Source organism: Polistes canadensis, unplaced genomic scaffold (genome assembly GCF_001313835.1).
Source record: "Polistes canadensis isolate GaletaPanama2010 unplaced genomic scaffold, ASM131383v1 scaffold_121, whole genome shotgun sequence".
Lineage (NCBI taxonomy): Eukaryota > Metazoa > Arthropoda > Insecta > Hymenoptera > Vespidae > Polistes > Polistes canadensis.
The window spans coordinates 104498-122655 of NW_014569668.1; the positions used below are offsets into that span (position 1 = coordinate 104498).

Sequence of the window (18158 nt, forward strand, 5' to 3'; positions counted from 1 at the left end):
TCTCTCCCCCAACTCTCTTTCTCTCTATTGCTCGTTTGACAGCTGCGTATCAGCTGTTTTCTTCCATGTTGGTGATCACAAGTGACAATACAATACAGTTGCTATTATGTTACGAACAACTCTAAACAACGCTAATTTAAAAAATAATCAATCAAATAACAACACTTGAAAACGATATAAAATATATATTATATTCAACCTTTTATTAAATACGATTATGGATTAGTCGATTTTTATTAAATGTATTTTTATTGGTACTACTGTAAGTATAGATTGTTTTAAGCTTTCATAGAGATTTTCGTTTTATTGATATCCATTTATTTTTTAGTTTGATCATTTCTTTCTAAGTATTTCAATTAGATTAGATAATTGGTATATCGATATATTTTTATTTCAGAAACATGGAAACATTTTAAAATATTTAAACATTATAACTTGACATTTCTATACATTCAAAAATGAATAAGAACATATCATATGTGTCTAACGTAAATCTAAAAGTAGTCTTCTATTTTATTTTAGAAATTATACTCATTGGAGTAGCTATTGGAACACAGTATGACGGTAATGTTACTTTCACGATATGGAATATATTTTGTATTGTGTCAATGCTTTTTATGATACATATTTTATGTGATTTAATGATACAATTCTGTAATTTATTCGATCCAAAGTTGAAATACTATGGGATACAACAATTAGAAGTGCCATTAAAATATGAAATTGCCATTGGAATATGTATTATTATATTTCTTTTTTCACAAATAATGAATGAAAGTTTTTGGTATATTTGGAGATACTATAATGTATCAAATATATGCTCTTATTGTTTTGTAAACATTCTGTTTAAAACACTGATCTTATCTCAACAAAATGTAGATATAGATATAAGTAGTATGAATGGACTTGATTATGGTACTGGAATGGCCTATAGTTACTACTATGGTTATTTGAGAATTATTTTACCATCTACTGGTACAGCAAGTAAAGGCATAATTGAAAAATTAGAGAATTTAGAAGATAGTCATAACATATCTATTTCAATCAAAAAATTATTTATTCTAATTCCATCTTCAACATATACATCTCCAGATTTAAAAGACTTTACAAATGGCTGGATGGAAAATGCAATAGAATTAGAAAAAGAAGTAAGAAATAGAGCTGGGATAAAAAATCGATCTTATCATAATAACGTATATAAGATTTATCCTGAAGGAAAAAAACCTTGTGTCAAACCAGAATATATAGCAGTTGAAGGTGCATCACCTTTGCAAACTATGTTTGAAGTACAAAAACATTTTCATCCGGAATCGGCAATGTATGCGAAGTATCGCAAACAAATAACACAAACATTTTATTTAAAATTAAAAGATATAATATATAATGATCCAGAATGCAGAGATTTATGTGAATTGATCTACTATGAAGATTACAATTCTGATGGAACTAAAGTAAATGTAGCAAAAATTATTCTTGAAAAGATATCAGAGCTGAAAAGTTTACAATAAACATATTAAGTTACACATTAAACTAATTTTATACAATATAATGTGAAACCAACTACTCTCTTCTAAATGAAAATGAAAAATATAAATATACTTGTTTCTAAATTGTAACAGATTTTATATTTTTTATATATGTGATACTGGAATTTTATAATATAATTATAATAATTTATAATGTTATAACATATTTTTGTAAAGTTTACTAATACATCGATAAAATTTAAATTACTTTTATTTTATATCCGGTTCTTCCATGCACCAAAAAAAATATGAAACTTGTAAAATTTGTTAAAAATATTATTTATTCATTGAAATTCTAAAGATTCAGGATATAAAATAATATCGATAGAATTTTGAAATAGAGCATTATCATAGTTACCGTTATTAATCGCTATTATCATTTTTTCTTATATAATTTTGCACTTTATAAATGTATTACAAAATATTTTACTTATTGCAAATATTCAATACTTCTCATATTCATTAGTTTATTAATAAACATTGTTACTTATCAAGATTTACGATCTACAACAAGATATTTTAAAATAACATTATTTATAATGTATCCTAAGAATCAATCGCACAATTTAAATGTTGGTAGTTATATTATCATGAGCACAGCCATAAATGGCTAGAAGATGAACACATTTAGAGCCACAATAATTGGATTACAAGTTCTTCCATTTTACATATCCATTTCAAATTGTTCTGGAGATTCTTCAATCGTTAATGCATCTAAAATATGAATATTATGATGTTGATGTACGGAAATATTGAAGTTTTATATATGAATGTATTGTATTTTTAAATTGTTTTCTTGAATGAGAACTGACCTTTAACAGGAGATATCTTAGTAGGTGTGGAAATAGTTGGCGTAACTTTCAAAAGATCCACAGGTATTGATGGTATATTCGGAGGAGTACGTGATATTGGTGAGTCTCGTAAATTCATCAAAAAAGCCCGTTCATAAACGATACGAGTACCTGTAAAATAATATTATCATTATCAAAGCTATCATTATAATCTAGATTACATTTACTATAAACTCTAAATTATTTTGTGTACATGCATGCTGTGTATATGTGCACTCTTCGTGTTAGGCTCAAAACTTTTTGACCCTCGTCATATATGTATATGTAAAAGGAAAGAAATTTAAATGATGCGTGTAACGTAAAAATTATAACATCTGCAAATTACATTTATTTTTACGATACGTAAATTATAACATTTCGATTGCAACACCGCAATGATCACAGACTGTTATTCTCTGCACCAGCGAGTATGCAACAAAATAAATACATTGCGTGTGTAAATACATTGAAATAATTTCTCGCGTCCTTGACTTAATGCACAACATATATATATAAGTATACTTACACGTGCGCGTTTATTACGGTGAAGATACTGTCCAAAATGATTTATCACGATCATAGGAATATACATAAATAATTTAAAATAAATAATGATAAATGGTAGGAAAGAAGAAAACAACTGATGCAATTTCTTTATCAGAATTCTTTTGAGTGTTCTTTTTTTGAATTCATTAAAAATAGAATGTTACCAAAAAATTAATCTTTGAATATTTTCTAATATAAAACAATATATATAAAATATTGGTAATTGCAAAAATACTTAACAAATTACAAACACAATTATATACAATACAATATGTCGAATATGAAGTTACATAATCGAAACATACAACATTATTATAATAAAGTTATAAACAAGTTTAATGTTTACCGTTTCTTTTTCTAATTTGAAATTGTAGTTTAAATTAAATTTTATTATCCTCATTTATTTTATTCCTTTACTTTTAAATCATTTCGGTAAATGTAACGTAAGGAAATATAAACGAATTTTATATTTGATATCGTATTTTGGCAAGCTGACAAGAAATAATTTAATTATGGCATCCAGGTAAGAAAGGTCGTTGTAATACAAATTTAAACAACAAATAGGCAAAATATGATTTTATGCGAACTAACATGAACATTTAAAAATATTAATTTTTATTACCATTTGATGTTAAACAAATTAACCATCGAAATATCGTCTAAATTGACATGAGAGATTTTAATCTGTTTATCGATTTATTTTTCTCATTGGAATTTCTCATTTAAATTCTTTGCTTTGGCGAATGAAGAAATAATTCAAGGACGCATAAAAATCACTGGAATGACCAAAAATTAAATTAAAACTTCTTTTATTACTTCAACAATATTTAGAATATTCACTTGTTTCTTTGTAATTTCTGAATATGAGTAGTAAATAAAATTTCATATATAATAATTATAAGTTATTTTATTCCAAATAAATAGACGTTTGATCTTTTATACTTAAAAAAAAAAAAGAAGAAAAGAATCAATGGCATGCTCTGTGTATAAATGTGACTAATCGATGATCGACCGATTGATCTGTCGGTAAAATAAACAAGTAAAATAATTCAAAAATAGAAAGTAACGACTTTACCTCCTGGAGTTGTGGAATAAAGTGTACCTCCTGGAGTGGATGAATAATTTGCTGGTAATTGTTTGGGATCGTCGATAATAATCCTCTTCGAAGGTATATTTTGACTTTGGGTAGCCTGCCTAGCAATCGGAGATGCTGACATTGTTTTTTTTCGTTTAATCGGTGTATTAATTTAAAATAAGAACAGTAATAGTAATAATAATAATAATAATAATAATCAAAACAAAAAGGTAAAGATCTTGACGAATCGCTGTTATTAATGATAAGAAATTCGCTGCGCAATATGCAAGAGTAACTTCAATACTACGTGGGTTATGGATTCTCTTATAGAACGTGGTTATCGATAACTATCTTCGCGTATCTTCGTTTTAATGCGCTTGCGATCGTGGATTACGCGTGTGGTACGTTTCGTTCTGCGTATCATGCGCTTCTCATAACCTAAAGATTAAGAGAGCACGATTGGAAAAACGGCGATGGCCGTTCAGAATGATAATGAACAAAGCAATAGCTATTCACCCAACACCAATGTACTTTTTTCTCTGCCTTAAAGTAAAAAAACTAAGATAGCATATTCCCAATAGCTCTTTATGCTCTTGTCTGATGGAAGTAGTAATCTAAAAAAATAGAAAAATTTCGCCATCTTCAAATATTACTGTTTGTTAATATCAATAATTTCCTTTTTAAGTGCTATTTCGGTCAAATTTGGTTAACGTTAATTAAATATTAATTCGATTAGCATTGTTACCAACAACAGAACATTTAATTATGTTTTGTTATATATGTCGTGTACTGAAAAATGTACAAAAAAATGAATGTTCGATTATTTATTTAAATTTCTATAATCTAAATAAATATATAAACGATATCTTTTAAATATGCCGCAAAAAAACTTGGACGTACCAAGATACGATCATATTTCTACTTCTGTCGTATATATGATGACAAGTATTCTATTCTGCTTTTTCCCTAGTTTTTCCAATCTAAACTTTTTGTCACTATAATACATTCTAGGGAAAACTTTAGAAAATTGTTTTTTTCTAAACAATTCCGAGCGCTCCAGAATCTATATTTTTATACACAGATAAATGTTTATATATTATATATTTAATAATAAAAAAGATCACTAATGTATGTTTTTACCATCCTTATATGAAATCATTTGTATCACAATATCAAATATATAATATTTTCATATTAATTTTGTTATCTTCATGAAGATACTTAATATGGATATCATATAGAGTGACGCAGTACCAGTTTATTGCGACACATCCGTACCAATAATATTTCGAGAAAACGATTCTGGCAAGAATTCCTCAAACATTATTGGTTTGGTGGTTTTTATTGTCCTATCACCAGACCCATCAAAACGTACAATGCATGCAATTTCGTATTGCAGAAAAAAAGGAAACGGTATTGGGGAAACCTCATCTCAAAAGGATCCTTAGGAACTGAAATTGGTCACATTTCTTCAAGCTTGTCACGAAATAATTGGTAATTGATCGGTTCAAGCCGTTGATCTGTGGAAAAGGCTTGCGTTGTGTGTCGTTTGTATCGCCGTCGAGACATAGTGGCGGCCGAGTAGCGTGTTATCGTGCGTGTTATAAAAGTACGCAGGACTTTTTGGAAAGTGTCATGCTTAAATATTATTATTTCCAAATTTTCTCGCATTATGCATAATTTTAATAAGAAAGAACGAGAGAGTGAAAGAAACTGAGAGATATATAGAAATATATGTAGAAAGATAGGGCAAGAAAGAAAGAGAGGGGGAGGGAGAGAGAAAGAGAGAGTGAGAGAGAGAGAGAAAGTGCGAGCACACGCGTACGAGAGAGACGGAGGGATTTCGTCCATAAGTATAGACAAAGACGCAAGTAACGCGTTATGGTTTGTCCTTTCGTTTATTCGCCAAGTGAGATTATTCTTTTTTAACATAGCTAAATATAAGAAAGTAAAAAAGAGGGAAATAAGAAGAGAGAAAAAGAAAGAAAGAGAGAGAGAGAAAGAGAAAAGGAAAAAGAGGGGGACAAAAGAAGCTGTGTCAATTCGCGAAATCGTGTTATGTGAATCCACTGAGCTGTCATAAATGTATACATTCTATATAGATTGCACGATCTATGGTCGGTTATTGGGCCGATTTACTAGAGACCAAAGTGATCGTATATACGCGCGGCCTGTGAATTGACATTATTAATCATCATCGTGCCGTGTATCGTGCGTCCATTGTCCTCCTTCTAAAAAAATCAGTGTTACACGTTCCTGTTCAACGCATAAGCGATCTTTTTTTTCGAACACTTACAGTAGGTTTAATTCTCGAAAATTCTGTCGTACAACTGCAGGTGGCTGTGTCAGCCGTATTACTTGACGCGAACGCGTTTCAGTGCTTAAAAGCATTACGTTTTTATATCAATTTATAACTACTAGAAAAGAGAAAAAAAAGGGGAAATAATAGAACATTTATACTTGATTGAGTATTGTCGGGAAAATATAGATATTGCACTACTGATTATGCATAAATCGTGAGGAAACTCAGTTCGTGAGCTGTCACGATTGCTTTTATACTTAATGTCACAAAGGAAGCACGAAAGGGGGAGTGTGTGTGTGTGTGTATGCATGCGTGAGCCAGTGAGCGCGTGTGTGTATATATGAAAACGACAGAGAGAATGTAAGAGAGAGAGGGAGAGAGAGAGAGAGAGAGAACGAGGAGTGAGAAAATTATCTCTCACTTGTGATACAAAAATCCTTTTTGACGTATAACAAATCACGTCTTTTTATCTTTCATGATCGTCAGTTTACAAGATATATATTAGCTAATTGGATATTTTGAATATCGATGACGCTTTGACGGGTGGTGACAAGTACTCAGGGCTGTAACAATTACTCGCGCATCGTTCTCCTCCTCTTTTATTCTTATATTTTGTCTCTGTTTTTCTTTAGCATTTTTCTAGTGTTGTCTCATTCTCCTCCCTCTACCATCTTCTCTGTTTCAACCATTTTTCGTTTCCCTACCTCTATCTTTCTGAGCTACTACTTGTCTTCCTCGTACTCTCTCTTATTCGTTCATTTACTACTGTGGTTCTCGCGTTTGGCGGTATATTTTCGTTTCTTTCTCTCTCTCTCTTTCTCTCTCTCTCTCGCTCTTTCTCTCTCTCTCTTTCTCTCTCTCTCTCGCTCTTTCTCTCTCTCGCTCTTTCTCTCTCTCTCTCTCTATAGATATATATATATCTCGTTCTTCGCTAACACGCTTTATAGGTGTGACGTATACATGTTCCTCCGTAATATTACATCCCTTTTTTTTCACGATAGCTGCAATGCATCGCTTTAACGGTTTTTCGTGGATTTTTTTTCCATAAGAATATCAATTTGTCCGATACTATTATCCAAGGTTACGAGGTGTCAATTACGTAGATAATTACTGCATGAGATTACACGTTTAGAAAAGACGGATCTTTCTTTTTTTCATTTCTGTGATACTTTTGTATCAAGTTATAGAGTAAGAGAGTTTGTTAAATAAGTAGAACGATAATATAATGAAATTTTTGTTTGTTAAAATCATTGAATACAACGTTTAATTTAATCAATTTCGTTTATTCTCTAACCGCTTTTTCATTTTCTTCTCTAGCTTTCGGTTTTATCAGTTGCAGTTTATCAATTGTAATATTATCAGAGAGAAAGGGAGGCGAATCTGTCAGAAACAGTAGAGACTAATTGAATAATGCAATTAACAATGGCTCTGCTTTAATGGACTAAAGATCGTTGTGTATTTTTTTTTATTTATATTGTTAGTCTCCTTTCTCCTTTGTTTTGTTTTTTTTTAACGTAAGTGATTGTTATTATTATAAGTGCATTCCTATAAAGTCTCTCTCGAATTTTAAGTACAAAGAATTAATTTAGAAGTTGTATCTGCATGCTCGTGTTAATTATATTTTATGCGATGTCATAGGTTAGATCCGATTGCGTTTACTTGAAAAAGTATGGTGCGTATGCTTGCATGTATGTAAAGGATGAATGATATGTAATGTTGACTCTTTATGCATTAAGATTTTCTTCTCTTTGGAATGTAAAGTTATAAAAACATATAAATTAAAATTTTTATTATCAAATATTATATTAATTCTTTCATTTACATAGTTAGAGATATATTCTATGTTCATATACTTGCTTATTTTTTATTTTATGTTATTTTTTTATTTGAATACTTTTCTAAACTTAATGCAAATATATAGAACTTCTGTAAAGACTACAGTACTATGCACGTTAATGAGTGCCTTATCTATTGCAAGTAAAGATCTAGTATAAATAGACGTTTATCTCTTGAAACAGTGTTTTAAAATGACAGTGAGTAGTCATGTATTTTTCTTGAAGTAAAGTTTCATACGAAGTTTCACATATAACGTTTCATATAAATTAATATTATATTTCTCTTCTACACTGTACTTTTAGGTATAGATGAAACGCACTTATATGATGTTTTTTGCTTTATTTTAAAGTGCAGCACAAGATTTTGGTCATAAGGCTAATACAGGCAACTTTTAATATTAAGATAAAATATTACAAAAATAAATTTGAATAATCCTTAAGCAAGATTTGTTTTTGCAATATTTTATTTTAAGATTTCATCTAATTTTTAAGTAATAGTATTCTTATGCATATTTTTTCTTATGTACAAAATACAAAGAAGAATGTGTCTAAAGAATATGTATATTAATTATTGTCTGTATACGTGTATAGATATAAATTTCTCTAAATATTTTATTTTGATTCCTATTTTCTCATATTTTAGGAGATCATGGCTAATCGGGGTACCGCTCAAAGGCCAAATGGTTCCACACAAGGAAAAATATGTCAGTTCAAACTAGTGTTACTAGGAGAATCTGCTGTTGGAAAATCAAGTTTGGTGCTTAGGTTTGTTAAAGGACAGTTCCATGAATATCAGGAAAGCACGATAGGTGGTAAGAAGGATCTTCAAAATATATTTCAATTCTATTAGATATTTGCTTGTATACATAATAAATTTTCTCGGTTTATTACCATTGGTCAGTTTTCATTTTACCATTAACTGGATAAATGTTTTTAAAATAAGTTGCATAGCTTTTATGGTATTAAAGATAGACTAGATAGAAAGATAATCAACAAGTTGCAAGATTCACGTTGTAGATGTGTTTGCGTGTTATTATAATTATATAGTTATATGTGGATAAAATGCAATGAAAATATAGCATCTCTTTGCTATATATTGTGTTAGAAAAATAGTAATATTTTTGTAGTATTGATAAACTAATTATAATCTTTTATTTGCTTCATTAATAATTTAATTTGCAGCTGCATTTTTAACGCAAACTGTATGTTTGGACGACACGACTGTAAAGTTTGAGATATGGGACACAGCAGGTCAAGAACGTTATCACAGTCTTGCACCAATGTATTATCGAGGTGCTCAGGCAGCAATTGTTGTGTATGATATTACAAATCAGGTATGTAAATGTGCTGTGCATTAAATGTTCTTTCTATATCAAGGTGGGCTAAAAATCCACAATTGGTATAAATGAGATTAAGAAGATAGAAAATCAAGAATAACGAATTCTCATTGGAGGCTTCATTTTTGAGTAAATTGTAACCAAAACAATTTGATACACATGTGCCTAACTGGTGATTAGGGTTATAGATTCACATTCTATATCTCTGATCTTATTTTTACTACGAATTATGACCCACCTTGTATACATATACAATATTTATTAATTATTACTGATATATTACATATTATAATCTGTATAGTGAAATACTCATTTCTTTGTAAATTATTTTATATTATTGACACATTTATAATACAATTCTATAATATTTTAAATTAAGTATTGATATTTTACTACAATATTGTTTATGATAAATTTTTTTTTAATATAAAATAGGACACATTTGTGCGTGCACAAACGTGGGTGAAAGAGTTACAACGGCAAGCCAGTCCAAGTATAGTTATAGCACTAGCAGGGAATAAAGCGGATCTCACAAACAAAAGAGTCGTTGAGTATGATGAAGCTCAAGCATATGCTGATGAAAATGGTCTATTATTTATGGAAACATCAGCCAAAACAGCAATGAATGTTAATGATATATTTTTAGCAATTGGTAAGCTTAAGAAGCATACTTTTAATGAAAACTGCAGTTCTTGTGAATATATGAAATGGAATTCAAATGTATAAAATAGTTTAAACACAACACACATATACATATATATTGATTATTAGAATTATAATAGTTTGATATTTTTACATATATAACAGAAAGAAGAAAAAATTATTTTGGCTTTGTATTTTGCAGCTAAAAAGCTTCCGAAAAATGAGCAGTCGGGAAGTGCAAGTACAAGTGGGCAAGGTCGTCGGCTAGTTGAATCAGAAGGGCAAAAAGCAGCAACCGGCAATTGCTGCAAGTGATTATCCAAATCTGTACGTGTTACATTTAATATTGGTATCTATGACAATGATAATTGGCTATTTTTAAACTATTTCTACAAAAAAGTAGAGTAATTATGCAACATTCAGTAATTGAAAATTTTTCAAAACTGAAATTACTATTACACGATACATCTATAAATTTTTATAAAGGAGAAACAGTTTATTAAAAGTTAGCCCGAATTTAATGTTATTTTCATTTCTAATAGTTCAGCATAAATAACAAATATTTTATTATTTTTCTTATTTCCAAAGCATATATTTCTAAATCTTCATTATTTGTTTATTCAGCAAAATATCAACCTTAGGTTGTATATTACATTGTACAAAAGATAAGATATCTCTGAATAATATATTTGCATTTAACATAGAACAGTATATGCTTAAAGGATATTGTATTGTTTGATGAAATAATTATATCATCTAATTGGTATGTCTGTATAATATTTACACAAGATGATGGAAGTTATATAAAAGGATATTAAAAATCTATGTTTATCTCTACTTTAAGAATTATTATTGATAAAATTTCATGGAATATCTTATGTAATATTCATATTATGCTATTTTTTTCTAAATGACAATCATTCCAATAGTTAATTAAACGTTTCTATTCTAGATAAATTCATTGACAGAAAAGCTGCTTATAGTGTCTGTTTTTTTAATCGTTCAACCAAATGTAATATATTGGTTAAACAATTATTATTTTCCTTATTCTATTGTAACAAGATATATATGTTTATAGTTCGATGATTTAAACTTCAATACTGTTCTACATTTTTATATCTATCTGATTGTGCCTTTTATTCTTCTTCAGTGCAGTCATCTTTGTATCCTACTTATAACAATACGTCATTATGAAATAATTTTTTGCAAATCTGTTGTCTGGTGACATCATTATGCAAAACATAAAAGCGTCAATCTTTCGCCAAAATTGATGTACTATGTTATATATAGAGTTTATTCTAATTTAATAAAAGAAAAAAAGTACATAGAAAAAGTTTAAAAGCTAGTTATGTTGATTCAAAGTGTTGATTTTCAATAGTAAATATACGAATGAAGGTAAAAAATGTTATAATTAAGACCGAACACACCATTTTATATATACATACTTGTGCAATCTTGTGTGGTGTATTTCTTTTGCCTTATCAAATTATTTTATGTTACATAAATTATTATTTAGTAATTCAGTTTAAAGTTTTTGTGTTAATAGTTATTTTCAACATTAGCAATGTGACGTGAACAATGCAGAGTGTAAAATTCAATTTTTCTGATGTATTAATTTTTATGTCACTTATGGGTGAATATTTTCTTATATTTCATAATATATAGATGTATTTCAAGTTTAGAACTGTTGATACAAATAATAATATTTATTCAATGAACACGTCGCATTTTTACATTCCATGTATGTCAAAATATGTTTACTTGTTAAAAAATTATTAAGCGTCTTAAATTTCATAAAAGCTTTAGAATAATTTTTTGTTTTCAGAAACTTTTTTTGTTAATTTAGGTAAGTTATGAATAGTTAGTGTGTAAAAAATATAGCTATTTATTGCAGATAATTTTATCAAATAATATATACACTTATATTAATTAAACAACAATATCATTATATTTATAAAAATTGGCTAATATAGAATCTTATTTTATTAATATAACGTTTCTTTACTTATTGAGAAATACAAAATACATTTAATAAATATGTATAATTAATGTATTATGAATAAAAAGTTCACTCGCAAGAATTTGTAATGCACATTTACAATAAAGCTAATAGAGCTTGATTAAGTGCATTTAACCATAACATCTCTATTTCTTTATTAAAGTCTATCTAATATATATATATAATTGAATAATTTGTTGCGCAGAAAGCATATTATTTATTTTTGATTACAGATATGTACTATATTCAACACAGATAAGTACATCATGAGTGTCTGCAATGATTTGAAAGGAATGTACACGAAGAGAAACCACTATAAGGAATGGGCGGTGAAATGTGCAACACGAACACTTGCTCGAGTGATTGACTAAAACGTGTGTCTCAATGTATTTGACGATATATCATCTATTTTGAGTATCAAATCTATTAAAAAGTGGTAAAACTCCCATTTGTTATTATAGTAGTAATGAGCGGTGTTCGTTAATGAAAATATATATATATATATATATATATATATATAAAAATATAAATATAAATATATTATAATATAAATCATATAAGAGCAAATATGATTTGTGTAATAAGTAATATTAATGGTAATGAATAATAACGATAACAATAATAATACATTTAACATATACAACATTTGATGAACTTTTGGCACGCAAGCATCTTGTAAGATATAGTACAGGCCATTCCTGCTGCTATAATTACTATGTATTTACTTTCTTAGATTGTAATGTGTATAACAGTTCTTGCTCTAAAACATATTGTATATTAATTTTATTGATAAATCATGATAAATTATGAATGATTATACAAAAAAAAAGAAAATAAACTTGTGAATATTATAATAATACACTGTCACTTATTTTTTTTATACAATTAGAAAGATTGTATCCACAAAGCCAATAAACTACAAAATAATCGACTTTTTGTCGTTTTAGTTACCATTGGCTGTTGCAATTAATAATTCGAATATAGTTTTTAACATTTTTTAGATCTTGTATAATTTGATTTTTTAAGAAATCTCCATGAAGTAATAGCAATATATAAACACACGTACAAAAATGTTAAAAGATAAAAGACGTAAACTTAAAAGTACTGGTGAATCTAATAAAGCAGAACATATAAAAAATGTCAGAAGAATATTTTTATCTGAACCATTTGTATCTATTGACTATAAAAATGTAATATTTCATCGAAAAATTAAATCTGAAACAATAATTGATTCTAATACAAATTATGACGATCTGTGCGGTCCTTGGTTTTACACGTATTATAAACCAGTGCATGTTTATTATGACCTATTAGTTCCTAAATTATGCATTTGGGAATTAATTTCATTTAAAGATACAGCTTATATAAAACAACATCAACAAGATAAAGATGTTATTTTATTATTTTTCAGTAAGTAAAACGTATGATAATGTTGTCACTATTATTTTTCAAACAATTCTTATAAATAAAAATTTAAAAAATCTTATATAACATTTTTGTTACATTACAGTAAATACATTTTCCAAACATATCTCTGAGGACAAAAACGATATTTTTCTAAAAATAGCTTGGGAAATTTTTGAGGTTACTAGGTGAATAAATTGATATATACTTTTATTTACCGTAATATAAGAATTAATACTTATAAATTTAAGTATATTGTTCTTGCATGTGTTTATCTTTCAGAGACAATTTATTTAGTATAAAATGCATTTGTGCATCAATAGGATTATTCTATTTAACGCATCGCTACTTTCTTTCCAATATATGGTATACAATGGAAAACACATATAACTTTTTTTTCAGTACTTTACTTTTATATACCACTTTGGTTAGTCATTTGTATTCATATTACGGATTAATTTTTTAAAAGAATCAAATTTAAATTATTTTATTCAGATGCATCTATATATGTATATTATATTATTTGTATTTAGGATCCACCTAAGTCTGATGAGGTATTTAATTTTGCCCAATGTGAGCTATTACTCGAAATCTTTCATACAATTTATATGGAAAATCTTGCATTACTCCGACTTACTTGCTTATCACATTATAATCTTAGAATAAGGCTAAATGCTACAACCAATTCTTTAGCAGCATGAGTTCATTACTTTTGTACTATTTACAAATGCATTGATAATTGAGCAAAATAAAGTAATTCTTTTTATATGATTAAGACAAATTATTATTAAAATATACAATCACGAAGATATATAAAAAAACAAATAGAGTATATTTCTATATATATTCTTTGCAAATTTCAATGGTATACAATATTAGTTATTACTCTATCTTATTATTCTATCATAAATCGATTTTATTCGACTATGCCATAATGACAGATTTTATGATATACTGTCATTTGCTTGCAGATGATTGATAACCACAATCTCGATTATCATCTACTCCACTATTATTCTTTGATAATTTATCAGCTATATTTGCATTCCACCATTGATTATTATTTTTCAATTGACTTGTTAAATATTCCATCTTAGGAAACCACCAAGAATTGCCAAACACTGAAGTGCGACGTATAGATTTAATCGGGCATGTAGAAGATTTCTTAAAATACAAGAAAAGGTTGAATTTTTTCCTGTTTAAAATTTTCTATCACAATTAACATTTTATAGTTTATATCTTTACATGCAATTTAATATATAACGTGAAATAAGTTATAATAATATTTAATATGATACATACACCATAGTTTTGAGTCAAATATGAATATCCAGCACTTTTAGTATTTTTTCCAATTGTTGTTCTATGTACTTTTTTCAATCTTTGTGTTAATATATTGTTCATTCTTCTTAGTTCTCTTATTTTTATTAGGAAAGTTCTAAAATTGAAATTTTTAATTAAATAATGTTTAAATGAAGTATTTACCTTCTAAGAAAATTGATTTTTAATTATAAATACGTTTGAATCTTTTCTAATAGATAATTACTTCTTTTCGTGTCCAAATTGTTGTTTTAATATTGTTAACTGCTGTTGTTTAATTTGTAACTTTGAAACAAGAGTTTCAACAAGTTGCCTTTGTTCTGCCATCCATGTACGAATACACGAGACCATATATTGGGATTCATTACAAAGTTCTGACCTATTTATTACTGTTTCAGTTAATTCTGCTGACACACACGCCAAAGACTTGTCTTTTGATTGACATTCTTTTTTCAACTCCGTCAAAGATTGGTGCATGTTATGTAACTATAAGCAGTTACACTTTTCAAAGTTATATTAGTCAAAATAGAAGTTAATATTTAGAAGAAATAGTAGATATATCTCACTTGATTTGTAAACTTGTAGTTGTCTTGTTCAAGTGAAGTGTTCTGTTGCACAAGAGTATAGTTTTCATCTATACATTCTTGTAATTGTTGAGTTAAATGACAACTGGAATTGTCCATTCTTTTGTATTTTTCTTGAAGTTCATAAAACTAATAATTTGATATAAAATAATAATATTGTTAGAAACATATTATTACACTGCTTAATTTAATATTGACTTACATCTTGTTGTACAGTTTTCAATTGATTGGCAAACGATGTACACATATTTTGTGTTTGGCAAAGTTCAATATTCTTTGAAGATAATTTTTTTTTAGTATCATTTGATTCTTCATTAAGTTTACATATTAAATTTTCCAATCTAGCAATTTTTCCTTCTAAATTTGAAAGCTTTGAGCAATACTCTTTCTCCTAAGACAAGTATATTTTTGAACGATCAAATATGTGTTTATGAAAATTAAAACGAATTAAGTATAATATTATAATTTATTACTGCAATTGTTAATGATTCTTGTAACTCTGCCTCTCGTCTTGCGGATTGAATCAAGTTGTCTTGAGCTTTATTATAATCTTCAGCTGCTTTATAATAATTTTTTTTCATAAAAGATAACTCCGTCTGAGTTTCCTTTAACTGCAATGGAAATGATGGTATATTATTATTTTCTTGTATACTTATAGAAAAGTAGAATTAAACATATAATTTATAAGTACTGATACCTTCTTCCTTAGTAAGTAAAAATCTTCTTTTGTTTTATTTTCCAATACAATGTTTTCTGTTTTTAAAATTGAATTCTCATTCTGTAAATATAGAAATGTAACATTACGATGTATACGAGACATATTACAATAAGATATATACATTTATAACTTTATAACATACTTTTAATACTTCATAATCTGCTTGTAATTTTGCCATGCTATCAGATTTTTCTTTGAGTAACATTTTTATTGATAAAAATCTTTCCTTAAAACTTGTATATTCGGATATGTATCGTCTGATTTGTTGTTCAGATGTATGCAATTTTTGTTGCAATTGGTCTATAGTCTGAATTTGCTTTTTTATTAATGATTCATTACAATCAATTTGCTGTTTTAGATTTTTTATCTATAAAATAATGCAATTAAAAGTATTAATATTTAATATGTAACTATTTGTACACTATATTGCATAAATAATGAAAGTGGTATAATATATACATAAGGAAAAAGAATTTGTTACATAAGACCGAAAATCCATACACTGAAAATGAAGTGACTACACTACATAGATATATAAAATTGGTCATATAATTATTAACGAATTTCTTCCTAATTTTAAATATATTAATTTATAAATTAACATTACTATTCTCTCTTCTTGTCTTGCTTCCAAATCGATTATATATTCCTTAAAATTAATCTCTTTTTGTTTAGCAATATTTAATTTTCCTATTATTTCTTCAAATTCTTTAGTTTGTTTTTCTAAACTTATCTTTAGATTCTGATTTTCAGATCTTAAACAGCATTCAAGATCTTTTATTTCTTGTTCTTTTATTTTTAATTCTTTTTTAAATGCAATTAAATCTAATTTATAGTTTTGTAGTTGTTTCTTTAAATTTTGATTTTCTCTTATTACAATTTCAGTCTGAGCTTGTGATTCATCATTTTGAAATGAATTTTCTATATATTCTTGTTTATCTATTATCGAAGAATCTTCTGAAGTATGCTTCGGTACAAGATTTTGTGTCATACAACTCTTGTGTGCAATATCTACTTTACATTGGATAAATTTATTTTCGTACATATTTTTTTCTTTCTTGTCCTCGGATAACATATTTCTGTAAAATTATATCATAATATAGTTTATTATTTTAAGCTAAAAATGTCATGAAAAAAGTAAAATCGATAAATTCTGTAATACTTTAATTCTTGCAGTTCCTGATTCGTTTCTTTCCACAATTTTTTTACAGAAATATACTTATTTTCCAAATGAATATTCGCTTGCATTAAAGTATTTATCTGTAAAATAATGAATATTTAAATGTTCAATTTAAAAAATGTACAATGAGACTTTTATGAACTTGTAAAAAAGAAAAACAGTTACCTTATATATTAAGGCTTGGAAATCATTTTTACAAAGCTTCAGTTGACCCTAAAATAATTAAATAAAATTATTTTCTTTATAAATATATAGTATATTATTGTAGTAATAGATAACTAAAATCTATTTATATACCTTACTACTATTAGATTTGTTATTCATAGTAATGATTTTTATAATAATAAATTTTAAACTAATAATGTATTTTGAAATGTCTCTATGTTAATAACTTTATAATTTATTTAAATCAGGGATACACACATACATTACATTATATTAGCATGAATCTTATTATTGCTATACCTGTACAGCACTTAATATAGAACAATATGTAGTATGTAAGGATGTAACTATTAAATGTTTATCATTAATCATGTATTCAATTTTCAATTGCAAAGTGTTTATGGCGTCTCGTTGCAATTCTAATAACTTTTCTTGTGCAGCAGCCTTCATTTAGGAAATAACATATTAATATTATAAATTTATAAAAATATTATTTTGAAAAATACTTTATATACAAAAATGCATAAAGATTAAAGTTAAGTATTAAACTTACTTCTGCGAAGCAGTTGCTATATTGACTTTGAGTTTCGTCAATAAACATTGTTAATAATTGAATAGTTTCATCTTTAACAAAAATCTGCAAGAAAGTTAACTTCCAGTCAATATTTTATCTATAGTTTTCAAAGTAGTAACCA

General features: G+C 27.2%; 5 protein-coding genes across 13 annotated transcripts; 3 read left to right on the forward strand and 2 right to left on the reverse strand.

Moving 5' to 3' along the window:
• Positions 1-44: 44 nt before the first annotated feature.
• LOC106787985 (stimulator of interferon genes protein) lies at positions 45-1726 on the forward strand. 3 transcript variants are annotated; one of them, XM_014750824.1, is made up of 3 exons: positions 45-262; positions 398-564; positions 1093-1726. In XM_014750824.1, the coding sequence occupies exons 2-3, from the start codon at positions 459-461 to the stop codon at positions 1506-1508; spliced, it is 522 nt and encodes a 173-aa protein (XP_014606310.1). In that variant the 5' UTR covers positions 45-262; positions 398-458; the 3' UTR covers positions 1509-1726. The 3 variants fall into 3 exon arrangements, with proteins under 3 accessions (XP_014606310.1, XP_014606308.1, XP_014606309.1); XM_014750822.1 differs by having other exon boundaries at positions 398-1523; XM_014750823.1 differs by having other exon boundaries at positions 234-262; positions 523-1523.
• A 66-nt stretch (positions 1727-1792) lies between these two features.
• Positions 1793-4612, reverse strand: LOC106787988 (eukaryotic translation initiation factor 4E-binding protein 3). The gene is made up of 3 exons (XM_014750832.1): positions 3978-4612; positions 2339-2488; positions 1793-2240 (listed from the first exon to the last, which is right to left on the reverse strand). Exons 1-3 carry the CDS (start codon positions 4117-4119, stop codon positions 2191-2193), a joined length of 342 nt encoding a protein of 113 aa, XP_014606318.1. The 5' UTR covers positions 4120-4612; the 3' UTR covers positions 1793-2190.
• A 746-nt stretch (positions 4613-5358) lies between these two features.
• Positions 5359-12471, forward strand: LOC106787986 (ras-related protein Rab-5C). 7 transcript variants are annotated; one of them, XM_014750828.1, is made up of 6 exons: positions 5359-5471; positions 8758-8926; positions 9297-9448; positions 9887-10103; positions 10296-10420; positions 12326-12471. In XM_014750828.1, the coding sequence occupies exons 2-5, from the start codon at positions 8764-8766 to the stop codon at positions 10406-10408; spliced, it is 645 nt and encodes a 214-aa protein (XP_014606314.1). In that variant the 5' UTR covers positions 5359-5471; positions 8758-8763; the 3' UTR covers positions 10409-10420; positions 12326-12471. The 7 variants fall into 7 exon arrangements, with proteins under 7 accessions (XP_014606314.1, XP_014606312.1, XP_014606315.1 ...); XM_014750826.1 differs by having other exon boundaries at positions 5360-5586; XM_014750829.1 differs by lacking the exon at positions 5359-5471 and adding an exon at positions 5478-5603.
• Positions 12472-13709: 1238 nt separating this feature from the next.
• Positions 13710-14219, forward strand: LOC106787955. The gene is made up of 2 exons (XM_014750749.1): positions 13710-13941; positions 14030-14219. The coding sequence occupies exons 1-2, from the start codon at positions 13762-13764 to the stop codon at positions 14195-14197; spliced, it is 348 nt and encodes a 115-aa protein (XP_014606235.1). The 5' UTR covers positions 13710-13761; the 3' UTR covers positions 14198-14219.
• A 109-nt stretch (positions 14220-14328) lies between these two features.
• Positions 14329-18105, reverse strand: LOC106788014 (early endosome antigen 1). The gene is made up of 13 exons (XM_014750886.1): positions 18017-18105; positions 17764-17907; positions 17464-17511; positions 17281-17378; positions 16726-17197; positions 16261-16485; positions 16098-16178; positions 15874-16011; positions 15603-15791; positions 15383-15529; positions 15043-15302; positions 14799-14934; positions 14329-14660 (listed from the first exon to the last, which is right to left on the reverse strand). The coding sequence occupies exons 1-13, from the start codon at positions 18062-18064 to the stop codon at positions 14454-14456; spliced, it is 2193 nt and encodes a 730-aa protein (XP_014606372.1). The 5' UTR covers positions 18065-18105; the 3' UTR covers positions 14329-14453.
• Positions 18106-18158: the final 53 nt, after the last annotated feature.